A 19,391-nucleotide genomic window follows, 5' to 3' on the forward strand; every position below is an offset into this window, starting at 1 on the left:
AAATAGGAAATCCACTAAGAGACTGTAGAGTATCTCTGGGAAATCAAATAACTCTGAGTCAACAAGCCCCACCCATGGGCTTGGAGATTCTCATTCATGACCAGGTAAGTGAGGAGGAGCAGGGCATTGGAAGAAGGACTCTCACGTGGAAGACAGAAACCTAAGCAAACCGGAAAAAGTGACCTGGGGGCATGGAAACCATTCAAAGAGTAAAAAGGGTATATACAAACCAAAACAAAAAGCCCTGCCATTAATATTCTTAGAATAATAAGAAATTGCCAGGCATGGTGGCTCATGCCTGTAATCCCAGCATTTTGGGAGGCCAAGGTGGGCAGATTGTTTGAGGCCAGGAGTTTGAGACCAACATGGCGAAACCCTGTCTTCACAAAAATAAAAATAAAAATTACCCGGGTGTGGTGGCATGCACCTGTGGTCCCAGCTACTTGAGAGGTTAAGGTAGGGGGATCACTTGGGCCTGGGAGGTAAAGGCTGCAGTAAGCCGTAATTGCACCACTGACTTCAGCCTGGGTGGCAGAACAGGACCTTTTCCTTCTCTCTCTCAAAAAAAAGAAATTATACTGTATTTTTATTATTTTTTTGAGACAGGGTCTCGCTCTGTCACCCAGGCTGGAGTGCAGTGGCATGATCATGGCTCACTGCAGCCTCAACCTCCTGGACTCATGCGATCCTCCCACCTCAGCCTCCCAAGTACCTGGGATCACAGGCATGCACCACCACGCCTGGCTAATTTTATTTTTTTGTAGAGACAGTGTCTTGCTATGTTGCCCAGGCTGGTCTGGAACTCTTGGGTTCAAGTGATCCGCCTGTCTCGGCTTCTCAATGTATTGGGATTACAGGCGTTAGCCACTGCACCCGGCCAAGAAATTATATTGTAAACATGAAACAAAAACAGATGCAATTTGGGGAAAAAAGATTTAAAATGTGATAGCAAAAGTGGCTCAATTGAGGGGATGGAAGAAAAAGTTGAGACAATGGCTCTCAGGACAGACAGAAAAATGGAAAACAGAGGGAAAAAAATGATAAAGTCTTCTTCAGGAAGTCAACTTTGGAATCACAGAAACACCAGAAAGAAAGAACAGAGAAAATGTAGGGAAGGAAATGAGTCAAGAAGCTTTTTAGGAAAACTTTACAGGACTGAAAAACAAATTTCCAGATTAGAAAGGCCCATTGTGTATCCAACACAATGGATGAAAACACATGAGATAGAGATTAAGGTGCAGCACTGAGATGTCAGAAGCTGGGAGCAGAGAAGATCCTAAACACTTTCAAAGAGAAAAAGAGCTCATATTTGAAGTATCAAAAATCAGAACGAGCCGGGCACGGTGGCTCACGCCTGTAATCCCAGCACTTTGGGAGGCCCAAGAGGGTGGATCACCTGAGGTCAGGAGTTCAAGACCAGCCTGGCCAACAAGGTGAAACCCTGTCTCTACTAAAAATACAAAAATTAACCTGGCGTGGTGGTGTGCACCTGTGATCCCAGCTACTTGGGAGGCTGAGGCAGGAGAATCGCTTCAACCCAGGAGGTGGAGGATGCAGTGAGCTGAGATCGTGCCACTGCACTCCGGCCTGGGCGACAGAGTGACACTCTTGTCTCGAACAAACAAACCAAAAATCAGAATGGGTTTAGATTTCTGATATGGTTTGAATGCCTCACTCCAATCTCATGTTGAAATGTAATCCCCAGTGTTGGAGGTGGGGCCTGGTGGGAGGTGTTTGGATCATGGGGGTGGGTCCCTCATGAATGCCTTGGGCCATCCCCTTGGTGATAAAAGAGCTCTCGCTCTGAGTTCACAAGGCATCTGAGATCTGGTTGTTTAAAAGTGTGTGACCATTCTCCCCTGCCACTCTCTTTTGTTCCTATTTTCACCATGTGCTCCCCTTTTTTCTTCCGTCATGATTGGAAGCTTCCTAAGGCCTCCCTAGAAGCCGAGTAGATGCCAGCATCATGCTTCCTGTATAGCCTGCAGAACCCTGAGCCAATTAGACCTCTTTTCTTTATAAATTACCCAGTCTCAGGTATTTCTTTATGGCAATGCAAGAATGGGCTTTTTTTTTTTTTTTTTTTTTGAGACGGGGTTTTGTTTTGCTACTCAGGCTGGAGTGCAGTGATGTGATCACAGCTCACTGCAACCTCAACCTCCCTGAGCTCAAGTGATCCTCCTGCCTCAGACTCCCAAGTAGCTGGGACTACAGGCATGTGCCACCATGCCTAATTTTTCTATTTTTTGTAAAGATGGGGTCTCACTATGTTGTCCAGGCTGTTCTCAAATTCCTGGACTTAAGTGATCTTCCTGCCTCAGTTTCCCAGAGTGCTCAGATTATAGGCATGAGCCACTGTGCCTGGCCGGGTTTAGATTTCTCAACAGCAACACCAACACACTGATAGCAAGAAGACAATAAGTCATACTTTCAAAATCTGCAAAAAAAAATGTCTTGTCTTTTTTTTTTCTTTGAGACGGAGTCTTGCTCTGTCACCCAGGCTGGAGTGCAGTGGCACAATCTCAGCTCACTGCAACCTTCACCTCCCAGGTTCAACTGCTGCTTCTGCCTCAGCCTCCCGAGTAGCTGGGATTACAGGCACAGGCCACCACACCTGGCTCATTTCTGTATTTTTAGTAGAGACAGTGTTTCACCATATTGGCCAGGCTAGTCTCAAACTCCTGGTCTCAAGTGATCTGTCCGCCTCGGCCTCCCAAAGTGCTGGGATTACAGGTGTGAGCCATCACGCCCAGCCAAAAAAATGTATTTTCCATCTAGAATTCTATACCCAGCCAAACTCTCAAATGGGTCTGGAACATTTGTAGACATTTTTAAAATGGCAAGGTTTCAACAATTTTACCCACTGTGTGCTGTTTCTCAGGAAACTACTGCATGTCCTCTATCAAAGTAAGGGTGAACCAAGAAAGAAGAGTTGGGATACAGAACACAGGAGAGCCATCTCAGGAGACAAGTAAAGGAAGCCTCCAGGGAAGATCCCAGGGTGAAAAGCACCTCAGACATTGAGGGCAACCAAACCAGAAGGGGGCAGAGGGCAGTGCAGTTGAAAAACAAGCAAGTTGAGAGCTGTCACTACCATGCCCTCTTCCACTTCACTTTTTTTTTTTTGAAACCTACTGAAACTATTCTAGAATGTGCTGCACCAAAACAGAAGAATACATTGAGAAAGGGGAACACAACAGATTCAGGAACCAGGGAATCCAACTAAGGAGACAAGCCAGGGAAATTCCCAGGATGACACATACGCAACAGGCCTAGAGCGCAGTCAGCCCAGATAGAAGGAGACTCGTGGACTCTAAGAAAGGCAGTGGAATTGAGAGATTCACTGATACGACTGAGCTTGTGGAAATTTGTATTGCGAGGCCACTGGGAGATGTAGAAAGAAAGCGAAGCAAATGAAAAGCCAGGGCAACTTTATCTTTCGAAAAAACAAAGAGTAAAAATGGGAATATAATCAGAGTATACTATAATGCTCAGTTGGAAATAATATTTGCGCACATACAATGATATAAAGAGTGAATACTGATTTAACTAAACTTTAACTCCGTGGTGGGTTAGGGGGAGTGAAGCAGAAGAGTGGTGATTTAAGACAGCCAGATCCTTACCCACATAATCAAAAGTCAACAGGTACCGAATCAAGTCAATGCATGTGAAGACAGCAGTATGCACACATTATCTGAGAAATATGGAGATATGTATATACCAGAAGAAAGAGCTAAAAGAGTTGAAAGTGGTTACCTCTAAGTAGAAGGATGTGGGGGGCATTTTGTTGTCTTCTAGGATTCTTTGGCTTTTAAATTATGTCCCTGCATTACTTTGATAAAAGAAGGTATTTTAACAGGCAGAAAAGAGTTAATAACATACATGGAACTTCCAAACCCTTTGCTTTTGCCATCACAGAAAGGATGTCCCGCGTGGAGTGGATAGCACTGAAGACATGGCGGTCTTCTGTGTTCTTACAAAGAGGAGGCAGATAGGACCTCAACGATGTGCTTTGCAGAAGGTGGTTGATATACTGGTCAAGTTCGTCTTGGCTTTCTGTAATTGGACAAGCAAGAAAAAGAGCCAATGAAACCAAGCTGCAGAAATATGGCTGCACAATAGTGACCACAGGTAGCAAGTAGCACTGAGTAGGCTTAGCAGACGACAACATTGAGATATCGATATTTGCACTCCCACTCACTCCCGAAGCGTAAGAAGAGATTTACAGAGATAATGTATGTGTGTAGAAGTTTACTGTTTGGAAAAACTTCATCCAAGGAAAAAAAAAACTACCGGTCAAGATAGTGTTTACATCTCGTCCTCCCAAGATGAACTGTAAGACAGCCTGAAGGATAGCGTGAAGGATAGCAGCCGAAGTCTGGGCTTTTTGTTTTAATTTGTCATGAGTGAGCTAAGCCTTATGGAACTCCCAGTCCTAATTCCAACTACTATCTAAAGGTGAAAAACAGATCACCTCAAAACGTTATTCAGAATGAGAAATGTTATATCCATAGGGTTTCATCACTCATATCCAACCAAACCTAGATCATTTTACTACTCCTTTGAAAATTCAAGCAGTATGTTTCTGTCTTCAGAATGTATGTATTCTGTGCAAAGTCACCATTCCTGGCCAGCCACGGTGGCTCCTGCCTGTAATCCCAGCACTTTGGGAGGCCGAGGCAGGCTGATCAGTAGAGCCCAGGAGTTCAAGACCAGCCAGGGCAACACAAGGAGACCCCATCTCTATAAAATGTAAAACAATTAGCTGGGTATGGTGATGCTTCCCTGCAGGCCTATAGTCTTAGCCACTTCGGAGGCTGAGGTGGGAGGATTGCTTGAGCCCAGGAGGTCGAGGCTGCAGTGAGCCATGATCATGCCACTGTACTCCAGCCTGGGTAACAGCGAGACCCTGTCTCAAAAACAAACAACAACAACAACAACAACAACAACAACAATTACAAAAAAAAAAAAAGAGAAGAAAAAAAACAAAAAAAGTCCCCATTCCTGAAACTCTTTGTCCTTCGAGGTTTAAAAATGTCCCACTTTCAAGGACATCATTTGCAGTTTCAGTTTTTAAACTGGCATTTTATTCATTTTAATATATGCAAATTTCAGAAGCCTCTTTTTTGTTTCATTTTTCCTTGTTTTTATTTATCATTGTCTGTATTTGAGTCTTACGGCAATTTTATCACAATGCTAAAGTTTAAATAAATTCAGCGAACTACCCACAAAAGCATTTCAAGCCATACCTTGATTACAGGTGTCTTCCAGATATCCTACCAAATCTGAATCACTATCAGGACTGAAAGTCCCTTCGCTGGCATCATCAAACAACTTCTCATCACAGTCTGGATCCAGGAAAGTCAGATACGTGTAGAACGATGTGGTGAGAAATTCCGAAAGGTTCCCTAATTTTACTCTGCCAAGAAGACACCGGGTTAGGGACACAGGTAGTGTGTGGATAACCTTCCACTATGAATCACTGAGAGACTTTTGCACAACCATGTGGTGCTTCTGCCGGAATCAATACATATATTACTCTGCAGATTGCCCCATATAAGTGGTCAGCCAAGACATTCACACAAAAATTCAATAGCAAGTATGAAGCGAACGCGCACAGCATATTAAAAGCCAAATGAATCACACTGACTTCTTACTCCCAACACAAATACGAATCTATTTTACTGAACCAACCAACAGTTTGACAAAACATATCGAGCAAACTGCTTTTAAACAGAACCAACCCATGTTTTTGTTTTGTTTTTCTCCCCCAAAACGACTGGCCCAGAAGCAGTGATTCTCTGGGCACACTCGTTCCATTATTTATGAGTCCCTACCACGAAACACCATCACACAGGGCCAGGGGTGCTACGATGGAAGAGGTCAGGTTCCCTCTAGAAGGAATTCGATGGGGAAGCCATCCCCAGACTGGAGCAGAAGTCCTGAGTGGCCCTATCACTTTAGGCTGGGCACAGTTCCAATGAAACCTGGAAGCTGGGTTTGACAGCCTGGGCTCTGAGGTTCTGCAGGTCCACCCCCACACGCTGGGAGTGATTTCAAGGTGGTTAACCATAATTTTTAAAAAATGAGTGACTTTGCTGTGGTAGCAGTGTCCCTGGGGTGAGAGGATATGAGAAGAAAGGGCAACTTCAACTCCAAAAGTTTTAGCAACTGGCATTCCATCAGGGACCAAACAGAGGCCTCCCTGAGCCCTGGAAAAGCCACACTGGGCTACACGCGAGATTCTTTTTTTTTTTTTTTTTTTGAGATGGAGTCTCATTCTGTCGCCCAGGCTGGAGTGCAGTGGTATGATCTTGGCTCACTGCAGCCTCCACCTCCTGGGTTCAAGCGATTCTCCTGCCTCAGCCTCCCGAGTGGCTGGGACTACAGGCATGTACCACCATGCCTGGCTAATTTTTGTATCTTTAGTAGAGACAGGGTTTTGCTATGTTGGCCAGGCTGGTTTCAAACTTCTGACCTCAGGTGATCTGCCTGCCTCAGCCTCCCAAAGTGCTGGGATTATAGTGTGAGCCCCTGTGCCTGGTCCACAGTGTTCTCTTGGGGCCCTTCTGGTATATCCTAGGGGGTAGAGGGAGATGAGAGAATAGACACTACAGAGAAGACCTCTGCCTTGTGACAGCAGAGGGCACAAAAATGGAAGGGGTATTCCTGGAGGGCAAGCCCTGTATCACTCAAGGTGCTTAAGCATAATGCCTGGGTGCGTCTGCCCTACTTGGGGCCTGTAAACCAGAAGGGGGCTCATTCCACAGGGGGTGAGGGCACAGTGACCTACGCAGACTCATTCAGGTGCTCTGCTCTAAGGGCTCTAAGGAATTTGCCAAGTCCTGCAAATGAATCTTAAGGTGATAGTATATTCAAGTCGGTGCAAGGAGCGTTTATTGGGCACCTGCCGGATCCCAGGCACTGAGTATTTCTTTCCACACCTTTTAACAGAAACATACACAGAACTCCATACATGGGTTCCAAGAACAGACGTTTCAGAGGGACTTGATGGTTCACCTCCCTATGTCTGAGGCCTCCTGGTGCAAGTAAAGCTTAAAAGATACCAGCCGCGTGCTGTTTCAGAGATGAGCCAAGTTTCACATGGAAGACTGGATTAGAGAAGTGTTACCTTCCTGCTTACTCTAAAACTGCATGCTTTTAGGTTCAACAATCAATATGAAAAACGGGACAAGGGCAGCAAAGGACTTTAAGAAAGGTCAGTGCTACTCTTATTTTTTTTTTTAAATCACAAATTACCTGGCTCCTCCAAAATATCCATCCTCTAGTTTTCTAATTGTGGAAAGCACAGCAGAATGAATGTCTGAGCCATCATTTGCTAAGGAAAAAAAAAGTGATGAATTAGTTTAGTCTGGGAAGACTTCTTTTTTCCCCTTCTTATGCACTGAAACATTTTCATCAACACCATCTAATTAAAATATTTTTGGCATAGAAGATTCCTGAGATAAGAAACCAAACTGCTAAGAAGCCCCTTCAGTGCTTAGTTCTGGCCATGGGAGCCATTCTAAACATTTGTAAGAGCCCAAACCACCCCTGGGGCAGGAGGGAGCCTGCTGAAATCCCTGGAGTTACTAAGCATGGTGCGGCTGATGGGGAAGGTGAGCGTGGGTCTGCCCGTCATCCTCCAGCAGGTGCACAGGTAGGCCAGCTCGATCCTTAGCATCTCCACGATCATCTCGTTGTCGAGGGCCAGGTAGAAGTGATGCTGGTCGGTGAACTGAAAGTCAGAAGAGGCTGGGTAAACGGCCACCCTTTGTTTACCTGGAAACACCAGCTGACAACTCAGCTCAGCACTAATCCTGGGGTTTTATTACCAGGCAAGAGGCTCAGTACTGGTTTCAATCCACCCAGCCATGGGGCTGCCCTGCTCAAGATCAGACAAATCAGTCTGCTGCCTGCCTGGGAGCTGTCGCTGTAGAGTAGAAGGGAGAGGTGCACTGCTAGATTTATTTTCGGCTCCTCAGCTGGGGATTTAAGCATCTTGCCCAACACCGCTGTCTCTGAAAGCAAATCAGTAACTCCTTAATTCCTGCTCCTTCCAGGGCTATGGGTTCGAAAATGCTTTCCAAGTGGGGGCACTGTGAGCAGGTGAGAGGTGGACGCTCTGTTTACCTGATTGACGGCTTTGGTTAATGTCAACTAAAGACACTGCTGCCTGATGTTGAGAACAAATCAAATTGTTCTCTTGGCCTCTGGACTAGTGCATGCTTAGCTCTGGACTGAGATTTGTCACTAAGGGAAATAGCTTGCAAGATTTCAGTGAGCAGCAGGGGCTAGGATGAAACAGAAGCTTGACCCAAGACCCCATGATCAACCCTGTGCCCAGGTAAGTGGGGGCTGTGCCCCACGCTGCCAAAGCGATCCCACTGTTGGTCTTTCTAGCTGCCCAAATGGGTGAAAAACATTTTTATGTACTTCCACAGGACTAGTTTTCTTTGGAAACCAAAGCTCTGCAGATAAGTTCCGTAATCAGTACACTCAGTAGCCCAGTAAGTGGGGGTGTGCCCAGAAAATCAGCCTGGCTGTGTGTCACACAGAGGGTCTGACAGCTTGCACAAGGGTCAGAGATGACTGTATGACTGTAATTAGGGGCACAAGGGCTGTGAGTCAAGTGACATGTCAACAGCAAACTTCTAAAGCAGTCTGAATTTCACTAATATTCATGACCGGAAGTGATGGCACACCTGTCTCAATCAGCATTTACTGAGCACCTACTACGGGCAGACTTGTACTAGGCACTGGGTGTCGTTTCATATGTCTCTATTTGAACCCACGCACGCAGAATTCTGTCATATGCACAGGAGAAAAGCTTACCAGACAGCAAAGAGAACTTAATAAAAAAAAGATGCTCATTGGCCTGCTCTCCTCACCTGGGGTGTAAAAGTAAAGATTTGGTTCCTAATCACATATAGTTTAGAGGTTCCAAGGACACCAATATGTCGATATGGTCGCCCACTCAAATTCATATTCTTATTTCGTCCTGTTTGAAAAGTAAAAGAGAAATCGGAGTTAGAGGAAATATGGTAACAAGTAATGCAGGCAAGTCAGGCTAAGACTGAGCTTATTTCTAGATTAGACAACCCACTTTGGGGCTTAGTTCTTCTACTGCCATAATCCTTCTTTAAAATGGCACGAAGCTGCATATTAAAACAAATCCCACCCCTCTTTTTTTCATGAATGTGTATGAACAGTACCCGGTTGGAACTGCATGGAATAAAACTACTCAAAGGACTATAGAACGTTTACTTTTGATTTATTTAGTATTGAGCCATAATAGTAAACAAAGTCAGATTCTAGAAAAAGCATAGAGAACCTCCTCCCATTTTAATGTGTAAATAAGCATTTTCTGATATTAAAGGTAAATATGAGAAGCATTATCAAGACACAAATGACTTTTCCAATTGTAAATTCTCCAAGGTGGCTCCTTACTTTACAACAGATCTGGTGAATGCTTGGCCACCTGCGATGGTGCCCACTGAACGGGTGTGAGAACGTGCTGGTTCGCCCGTTCCTCTTCACATCAAAGCGGTGGAACCACCTGCTTTAGTATTTTGTCCAAGTCTTTAGAACTTATGTATATCACAGTCTCCCTCAGACCCCAAATCTAGAACCGAGATGCCCCCATGCCAAAAAGGCCCAGGTAATTTCCCCAAACCTACCAAGCTTGGCATATATGTGACTAAGAATCCGGCCCGGCTGGACTTGAATTGGATGAATGTCCGCGATACTCTGGACATTCACCCCGTGTTTCCTCAACAAGTCCTTAATGTGATTGTTTTCTGCCAAAACAGTAACTGTGAACAAGAACACAGAATGAGCGTTAGCTTATGACTCTTATCTCTTCACATGGACACGTGTTCCTTACTGCCCTCGTCTGCCCGCTGGCATACACATTAGCATGCTCTTCCATGCAATGACTGGCTCTGGAAATGACAGTGTTCGTCCTGCTGCTCCTCCCCATTCTGTCCTTGCCACCTCTCAACAACCTTGATGCCTATTTATCAAGTACCCTCAACGTGTGAGATAGTCTGATAGGAGACTTCTAGAAATTGTCCTCAATAAGTCCCAAGCCAAAATGTCCCATCTCAAGTAATGTCTTGCCTCTCTCTGGGTCTGCATCTATTCTAAACCTGCCTGGTGTCCCTTTTCGTGCAGGGTCAGGAGTGGAAACAGCTCCACTTACGGGATGCCAGAAGCCTGTGCCCCTGCTCCCAAACGACGGGGAAAAGAAGAGTAAAATGGGTGCGCCTACTGGCAGGGGATGCTCTGAAGGGGCATCCTTCCCTCTAGAGAAAGCAAAGTGGGTCTGTGAGTGGGGATACTGGTGGTAGTGGAGCAGCCTGGCCCATTCAGAACTCCCACACAGGGCCCCACTGGTGGGGAAAAAGCACCCCAGGGCTGGCCTGGGCCCCATCTCTGGTGGGAGAGCCTGGGCACCTGACTCTCCAGCAGGCAGGGAGCTGACTGTGCCTGGGACCTGGGGGCCCATGGAGGAGGGAGGCCGTCACTAGGGACCACCCAGGATCGGCTAGGCTGCACCTGCTGTACTAGTACTGCTGGCCTTCTGAGAAGGGACAGTGCTGAGGCAAAGGGAAGGAGTACAGGGATGGGACTGGAAAAGGGGAGCACGGCCACAGGGAGAAAGGTTGGTGCCATGTCCAGCTGCGGCGGAGCCCTCTGGGAGCTGGAGAGGCTCAGGGCAGTGCAGGATTGACTACTATTAAGTACAATCACAGGCTGGTGGGGCCGGAATGTACAATACATACACATGCAGTTGAGAGCTGAGTGTCACCTCTTTATATTTACACAGCACTTGATGCCTTTTCAAGTATTTTAATATCCATTATCTCATCTGACCTTCACAACAAGCCCCCAGGGAAGCCTTGCATGCTCAACTGGCCAGTTACAGCTGCACGTGGACTGAAACCTAAACTCCCAGGCCCTCCGGAAATGGGAACATCAGCCATGCAGGGCTGGCTGGGTGGCTTCCCTTAACACCTGTCTCTTCTAAAGCTTCCAATGACAGGCATGACTTGACTCCACACTTATCGAAACGCCAGCAGCCACTCTCTGTAGGAGTAACTCCTTTAGTGCAGTGGTTTTGGGGGAGACCTGGGAGCCTCATGATCTGTGCAGCTGGATGTAGCAAAGTTTCTGAAACTGCACTTCCCCTACTCTGTGCCTGACCTTCTGGGAATTTCTACACTGTTCTATTAAACAAATGCTGGTCAACACCCATTAAAGTGTCCCAGACTGCAGCTGGAAAAACGGTCTTAATAGATTCAAGGGAAGAATTAGCAGGACATGCTCTGGCTTAGAGCAGGGACAATGGAGTCCAGCTGGATCAGTCCACCTGGAAGTCAGGAATGGGTTCACACCTGCAGCTGCCAGCTGTGGGTCCTTAAGGGAGCGGGTTAACGTCTAAGCCTCGTGTGTAAGGTGCAGATGATGATGGTCATCACAAACTTTACCTAATCAGAATGCTGTGACAGGTGTATCTCGTGGCTCTATTGACTGGGTGAAATCAGCTCATCTCAACACAGCATGAGTCCCCAAAGCAAAATGAGCCAGTGGCCACAGAGAAATGCTTGTCATTTGTTCAATCACTGTTTTCAACATATGGGTGCGTATGTGCCAATCAACATAGAAACTGCAAGAATGATACGGACCTTGTCATTAAGAAATGTACAGCCTCAGGGGCAATACGGTGTACACACAATGTGCTATGGCATTAGCTGGTGTGCTCTGCAGGGCACAGAATGTTACTGGACTGCCAGCTCCTCCCTAAGAGGGAAGGTAGGAAGAGAACTGCTCCACCCGGGCGCACACCACAGGCCAGGCACTACAGCAAGCACTTTCCCCACTGCAGCCTCAGTACATCTTAGGAAGCCCCAGTGAGGGAGCTCAAGTCCTGGCACCCTGAGGCACAGAAGGGTGAAATCACTTGGCTAGGCAGAGGGCAGCAGCAGCCCAGGCTGGTTTCCTCCCTCTCCAGAAGAAGGGCTGGCTGGAGAGGAGGGAGAGGAAAGGTGGACGCAGGTGAAAGGCGGAAAGACGTCAGGACTCCAAGGGAGGAATGAATGACCCTCAGTTGGGTTCTGAGTTTTCACCAGACTTAGGCTCTATTTTTCAAAGAATAACGATGATGAAAAATGATAAGCAATGAATCACTTGTGCCCCAGTTGCAATCAATGTTTATATTCAAGAAAACAATTGCTTTATAGAAAGTCATTTTGTGGTTGGGAAGAATTCTGTTGCCTTGGGAGCCACTGAGTTATATAACGCATCTCACAGAACTGCTACATGCTAAAGCATAGGCACATACACACTTTAAAAAAATTAAACAAGAAATTAGGCAACCATCTGAATTAAAATAACATTGGTTTTACAAAGTTAAATATGAATAGTAAACACGCTCACAAACCTTGTACTACAACATCAGGTTTGACTGAAGTGGAAAATCTTCTATTTAAGGGATCGATTTCACCAGTGGCAAGGAATCCCTATGGAAAAGAGGAGCATTATTAACACCATGAAATATAGATTAACTAAAATTTCATCTTAACCTGAGATGTGAAAATGAAATATTTTGGGGCTCAACATAGTCAAGACTTTTTTCTTTATATTTTTCGAGTCAATTGCTTATTTTCTGTGAAACAGAGTAACGTCATTCAAATTGCCACTGATAAACGTATTGCATTTTTGCACCTAGCTCTCTAGGGCTCGTCGAATATGCCACCATCTTGTATGAACAGAAAGAATGATAACCAATACTTTCTGAGCTCTCAGTAACATGCCAGGCATTGTGTTGAGCCACTGTATGTGCACTGTCACACTTATGCCTCCTGACAGGTAGGTACTACTTTTGGGGCTCAGAAAACAACACCCCCAAAACGAAGACCTCAGCAGCAGCCTCAGAAGCAAAAGTTTTCCTCTGACCTTCTCCTGCCTCCCTCTCTCAGTCCATTCTTCTGGAGGCGCCACAGAAACTAGAATCCTTCTTCCCCAAGGCAGGCATAGAAACCAGAATCCTTTTTCCCCAAAGCCAGCCACAAAACCTAAAAATATTCTCTGTAAAAACTGGCCATACAAAATTCCCTGACATACCTTGTTTGGCTGTAGGTCATAAGGGCCCCAGTCCAGGGAGGGTCCTGCCCCACCCCCAGAAGGAAGGAGTTCTGCACAGAAAGGCCTCACTGGGTTTCCCCACCTGGTCCGTTAGCATTCGATCAGGTCCTTTTTGTCTAATCACATTTCTACATAGCTGTCCATATTTTGTTGAAACTATGCATAAAAATGGAAAATTTCCCCTAGATCTTGGGGTCTTCATTCTGAAGGCTCCTATGTACACAGGTTAAGTACATCTGCATGCCCTTTTTTCTTATTAATCAATCTGCCTCATGTCAGTGATTTTTCATCAAACCTTTAGGGGAACACCTTGGCCCCCACACTACCACCATCACCACTGTACAGGTGGGGAAACCAAGGTAATGACCCAAGGGAAGTGGCTGAGTGGGGACTTGGTCCCCCCACCCCCACTCCCTTGCAAAGTATTCTCTTTGAATATGTACCTCCTTGTACTTTCTACAAATGATCCGAGCCCTAAGAGAGAGGATCAAGGTGTTCTGGGAGTTCTGAGGGGGAACTGGACCTAGTGCTGGGCCCAGAGAAAGCCTTTACATCAGAGAGGAGAAAGTAGGGGAGGGGAGTTACTCGTTTCCCATCTCACTGATATAGAAATCAGAGCTGGAAGGTATCGCAGAGATGATCAAGTCCAACCTTTTCATTTTACACATGAGGAAACCGAAGCCCAGAGAGATTAGAGACCTGCCCGGAGTCAGAGAACTAGTGAGAGACAGGGCTGGCTTTCAAAGGAGATATATGCGTTTTCCCTACTGATAAAGACAGGAGTGGAAGACACAGCCCCTACTCCAAGGACATGACCATGACACCGGGGAGTCTCGAGGTACCCGTAACACAACTGCTCCAGCTCGGCAGGCAGAGTTCCTGAGGGCTGCTTCCACAGTGGTAGCTTTCATCCTGGGCTTTGACACTCTAGGAACCCGGTGGCATGCTGACCCACCGCCCCTTCCGCCTTTACTAGAGCCTGGCAGCCCCTCAGCCCTTCCCTGGGCTCCTTCCCCTCCCTGCCTCCCCGGGTCCAGCCAAAGCACTCAGCTGGGCAGGACCCTCTCAGGAACAATAGCCCATCTGATAAGGTCACTCACACTGAGGACTGGGAGATTCATTTGAGGGGGCTCCAAAGTATTTGCATATTAAAACAAAAGCCCGGGGACAAGTCAATGCTGAACAAAAAGAAAGGAGTCAAGAGGCAGTTGTCTGCAGAAGGAAGGGTACTGCGGGTTGTCCGGGGGAACACCTGACACAAAATTCACCACAGAAAATCCGGCCCACCGCCTCTTTCTGTAGAAATCTGTGGTCCTTGTGCTTCCTGCGCCTAGGACTGGAGCAGGGGCAGCTAGGGGCCAATCAAGTCGTTTCCCAAATCTTTTATCTTCTAGGATCAGATGTGCCAACAATCCTGGCCGAGAAGCTTCCAGCTCCTCTGACCATCAACTGGAAGAGATTCTAGCCACAGAAGAGGAATGCTGGCAGGGGGTGAAGGGGAGTGCTGGGACCTCATGGACCTGAGCTGGTTTAATGGAAATATGGACACACAAGGTCAGGAGTCAAGGCCAGGAGTCAAGCCCTGGAGCCAACACGGTCCAGTTGACCTTAAACGCATGAAGATGCAAAAGACATCCACACGCACCCCTGGCAGAGAGTCCCTGTGCCCTTCCGGGGTTCCCTGCACCTTCAATCACATGGTTTCCAGTCTGCGAGGCCATTAAGCTCCCTACCTCTGCCAACAGCGAGCTGAGGATGTACAAGGATTGGCCCCACAGATGAGGGACCTTCCCCATAGGAACTCGGTCTACCGTGTGAGGATTCTTGTACTCTTCATCTACCTGGAAAGAGAGACAAATCCAAAGTCAGAAAGTCAGAGGATAAAATGGCCACAATACCTGACCCTGGGAAGTGCACTGAGGATTTATGAAATGGTACTCATCCTCCAGGCCAATTCTGTGCAGGCGCCAGGAGGTTGGGGAGCAAGCCCCTTCCTCAGGGCTGCAAGGCTATAAAGCAGCAGAGGTGGAAGTCAAATTGCGGCCTGGTTCTGGACAAACGCTCTTCCTACAGGCACACGCAAGGCCACCAGCACCGGATGCCTGGCCTGCCTGCTTTGTGCATGGCTCTGGCCATGGGAACTGTCATGGCTCATGCTTACATTTGGCTGCATGATGGGTGAAATGATGGAAAACATCAGCCTCCAGCTGTGGTGGTGCATCGCTGGAGCCATCCCTAGGGGTTTATAAACTGTGCGCCTAATGCAAGAGAATCGCCAGAAGGTGGCACTATTTGCCGAGGAAAAACACTTGGACTACTAACCTGCAACCCCTCCTTCAGGGCCTCAAAAAGCTGAACCCACTGGGGGGCTTCCGTCTCAGTAAAATAAACGTTGGTGTTCTTTCTGGAGGACAGGGCTGGCTGCACATTGTAAGCTAGTCTGCAACTTTCTCTCTTCTAAACTCCATGCTGGACTTAGACATTTAAGTCATCACATCATTGGTTGGGGGTAATGTCAGTGACCACTTTTTTTCTTCCAGAAAACACAAGTCAACCAAAGGAAATAGAAACCATCCTTCTCCCAAGGGGAACATCACACCATGAGGGGACTCATCTTCTCCTTGCAGATTAATCAATGATGTTATTAACATATTTAGTTAAATTTTAAATTTTTTCAATAGTGGTAAACATTTAAGAAAAACTTAAGTGCGGCCGGGCGCGGTGGCTCACGCCTGTAATCCCAGCACTTTGGGAGGCCGAGGCGGGCGGATCACAAGGTCAGGAGATCGAGACCACGGTGAAACCCCGTCTCTACTAAAAATACAAAAAATGAGCCGGGCGCGGTGGCGGGCGCCTGTAGTCCCAGCTACTCGGGAGGCTGAGGCAGGAGAATGGCGTAAACCCAGGAGGCAGAGCTTGCAGTGAGCTGAGATCCGGCCACTGCACTCCAGCTTGGGCGACAGAGCAAGACTCCGTCTCAAAAAAAAAAAAAAAAAAAAAAAAAACTTAAGTGCATGAACTGAACAGAATTAAATGTCATTAGTGATCAAATAATCCAATAGGATAATAGTGTGGAAGGAGATTCTCCAAAATGTCATAATCTTTGAGTGGTAGAATTAGAGAGAACGTTTTCTTCTTTCTACAGAATCCTAGATGTTTTGTAGTGTACAGAATTACTTGTATGATAATCAGGTAGTATGTTAAAACTACTTGAAATGTAAGTCGTGTTAAGAAAGACTGAAAAGTTGGGCATGGTGGCGCATGCCTGTAATCCCAGCACTTCGGGAGGCTGAGGTGGGCAGATCACCTGAGGCCAGGAGTTGGAGACCAGCCTAGCCAACATGGCGAAACCCCATCTCTACTAAAAATACAAAAATTAGTCAGGCATGGTGGTGAATGCCTATAATCCCAGCTACTCAGGAGGCTGAGGCAGGAGAATCACTTGAACCTGGGAGGCAGAGGTTGCAGTGAGCCGAGATTGCGCCAATGCACTTCAGTCTGGGTGACAGAGTAAGACTGTCTCAAAAAAAAAAAAAAAAAAAAAAAAAAAAAAAAGAATGCAGATATCTGGAATGAGAAATATTCAATAGAGAGCAGACAAGGTGTCCAGTTTACAAGACAGCCTGGTTTTGCACTCCTCCCACCCATGAGCCACCTCCTGCCCTGCATGGAGGTGTCCCTCTCCGCCTCTCTGCACACTGGTCCTTCCGAACTGCCCACAGGTCCTCAAAGGTGCCATGCTTTTGCTGCCGCCTCTGCTGTGGCTGCCCTCCATCTCATGGACCAGCTTTTCTGGCCCCCGCTAACCTGCAAGCTCACAGGGACAGAGCTGGTGCTGCGGCCACCCTTGTGCCCTAGTAGCTAGTCCGGTGCCTGGCATGGAGCGGCTGCTCAATCCATGTTTGCGGGGACACTTTCACTGGTCTCCAGCTGTCCACGGAGGGCCTTGTGGTGCCCTGCGCAAGCACATCCGGCTGAGGAAATGAGTGGGGCTCACATCCAAGCTGCATGCCACCCTGGCCCAGGGCTGAGGCTACCCTGAGGCCCTTTATCTAATTTGCACACAGGTGCCACATGGGCCTGTGGTGGCCCTGTGTCCAGAAATCCTTCCCAGTGGTCTCTACATGTTATTGATGTGACTAATGAACCTTCCCAGCTGTCAACCGGAAGGAGCCAATACAAAATGCAATCAGTGTCAAAGAGTGTGCAAAATCGGTGCCTAGCACACCAGTGTGAACATGCTGAGGACACTGTAATGACAAGCAGAAACCCAAAGGTCAGTGTGGAGTTTAGAAGAGAGAAAGTCACAGAGTAATTTTTTCAATGTGTAGTCAGCACTGTTCATCAGCAAGAAAGAAAAGGGTAGCTCTTAACACTTGGCATTTACCAGAGTCAGTAAAACGTCCCTCTAGTATAACTGGACGGCTCTTCTCTACCACAGAAGAAGTAAAACCACCCTGAAGGCATTTATTTTCCCTTGCTCTGCTTCCAGGTTCCAAATGACTTCTCATTACCAATTCTGTTTTCCCCAATGCCTCAGTACTGGGAAAGGAGCGACCTGAATGGGGATATGAACATGTGGCTGCTGGAAGGTACCAGCCCCCACTGCCAGGCCCGCGCCAACCCATACACTGCAGTATGTGTACTAAAAGGAATGCATTTATTTGCAGGGGATCTAGGCTGAGGACACTTAGAGGGAACACAGCCCTAGCAGGCTCCGTAGACTGATCTGCAGAGTGAGAGAAGACTAGTTCCTCTCCAAAGTCTGGCCCTTAACCCTGGAACAAAATCAGTCCTGAGAGAGCTTGGATGATGTGGACCGTCGGTTCATGTTGGGATGAGAAGTCATCAACATTCCGGAGCTCAGGGCTAAGGGTCCAGGCTGGTGGGGCTTGGTGAGCCCACCTGGAGCAAGCAGCCACCTCAAGGGACCCAGTGAACCAGATGGGCTGATATAAATGCAAAAAACTGAATGCTTCCGGCAATGGCACATTCTACTTCTCATGGAAACTCCTTCCTTTGATTTTCTACTTGGTTTAACTGGTTCAGTGATCTAACACATAATAGTTCTTTTTAGATGGAAATATGGCCCAAAGTGATACGCGGTGGTACCTATTTTGCCGTAAGGATCAAGTATCAGATTCCTTTAAAATGTATTTTCTATGGAAAAATAAAGAAGCCCACTATACTATTGCTTTCAGAAGCCTAGTGAGAGCATCCATTGTGTAGATACTTCCATTACACAGAAATGGATCACCCATTAGGAGGCAGTGTGGGGTGGGGGCAAGGCCCTGAACCTGGGGTCTGGCCCCAGGGCGGAGTCCAGTGCTGTGTGAGCTCTGACAGGTTCCACAGCCTCTCCGAGCTGAGGCAGACACTTTAAAAGGCCATGCCAGTCCTGTGGCCATGTGTGTGGGGGCCTGATTCACCACAGAACACCTAAACCCAAGTCGTTGTATGCCAGGCCTCTGCTGGCTTATGACCTCCTCCAGGCCCTGGCAATTTTGGGGAAGACACGGCCCTCTGAAGGCCTTTTCATCCCACAAACACAATAATCAAGCCCTGAGGCACCAAAAGCATCCAAGGGACAGCCTGGAACCAAGAATTCTTCCCTTCTAACCATGAGATACTGACAGACAAATCTTCCTGCCAAGATAATAGGTCTATCATAACCCAATTTAGGAAACTTGATAGAATAAAACTATGTTTGGGCATTTTCTTGGAACTGGACTGTTTTTCTCTCCCTGATGTAGAATGGCTTCTAACTGATTCTCAAACTCTAGCTTGCAAACTGCTTGAATCAAAGGAAGAGATTCTCAATACCCCTGTACACTGGGCTTCGTCTGTGGAAGTGTGTAAGAACACAGTGTACAACAGGGGTTTACGCTCTTCAGAGAGCCTGTGTCAGGACTTGGGGGGAGGGACAGGTATCATTTGAAGGTCTTCAACTGCTGCCTCCCCGTGATACCCGTGATCAAGCATGTTCCACATATTTTTCCAAAGCCATGATTCCTTGGGATAGACTGGACACTACCTAAGGCTTTTTTTTTTTTTTTTTTTTTGAGATGGAGTCTTGTTCTGTAGCCCAGGCTGGAGTGCAGTGGTGTGATCTTGGCTCACTGCAACCTCCACTTCCTGGGTTCAAGTCATTCTCCTGCCTCAGCCTCCCAAGTAGCTGGGACCACAGGCATGTGCCACCATGCCTGGCTTTTTTTTTTTTTTTTTTTTTTTTTTTTTTTTGG

At 47.0% G+C, this 19,391-nt stretch overlaps 1 protein-coding gene across 1 annotated transcript in view; it reads right to left on the bottom strand.

Annotated features, from left to right (window-relative positions):
• PHKA2 (phosphorylase kinase regulatory subunit alpha 2) overlaps positions 1–19,391 on the bottom strand; it is a 92,000-nt gene that overhangs the window by 22,673 nt on the left and 49,936 nt on the right. Inside the window, exons 12-19 of the mRNA XM_025372242.1 lie at positions 14,883–14,990; positions 12,446–12,524; positions 9,681–9,815; positions 8,892–9,001; positions 7,594–7,738; positions 7,261–7,339; positions 5,250–5,419; positions 3,883–4,056 (exon numbers count right to left, since the gene is read on the bottom strand). Of these exons, the coding sequence (XP_025228027.1) occupies positions 3,883–4,056; positions 5,250–5,419; positions 7,261–7,339; positions 7,594–7,738; positions 8,892–9,001; positions 9,681–9,815; positions 12,446–12,524; positions 14,883–14,990 (1,000 nt within the window). The remainder of the gene's footprint in view (positions 1–3,882; positions 4,057–5,249; positions 5,420–7,260; positions 7,340–7,593; positions 7,739–8,891; positions 9,002–9,680; positions 9,816–12,445; positions 12,525–14,882; positions 14,991–19,391) is intronic.

The sequence above is a fragment of the Theropithecus gelada genome, chromosome X (assembly GCF_003255815.1).
Source record: "Theropithecus gelada isolate Dixy chromosome X, Tgel_1.0, whole genome shotgun sequence".
Classification (NCBI taxonomy): Eukaryota; Metazoa; Chordata; class Mammalia; order Primates; family Cercopithecidae; genus Theropithecus; species Theropithecus gelada.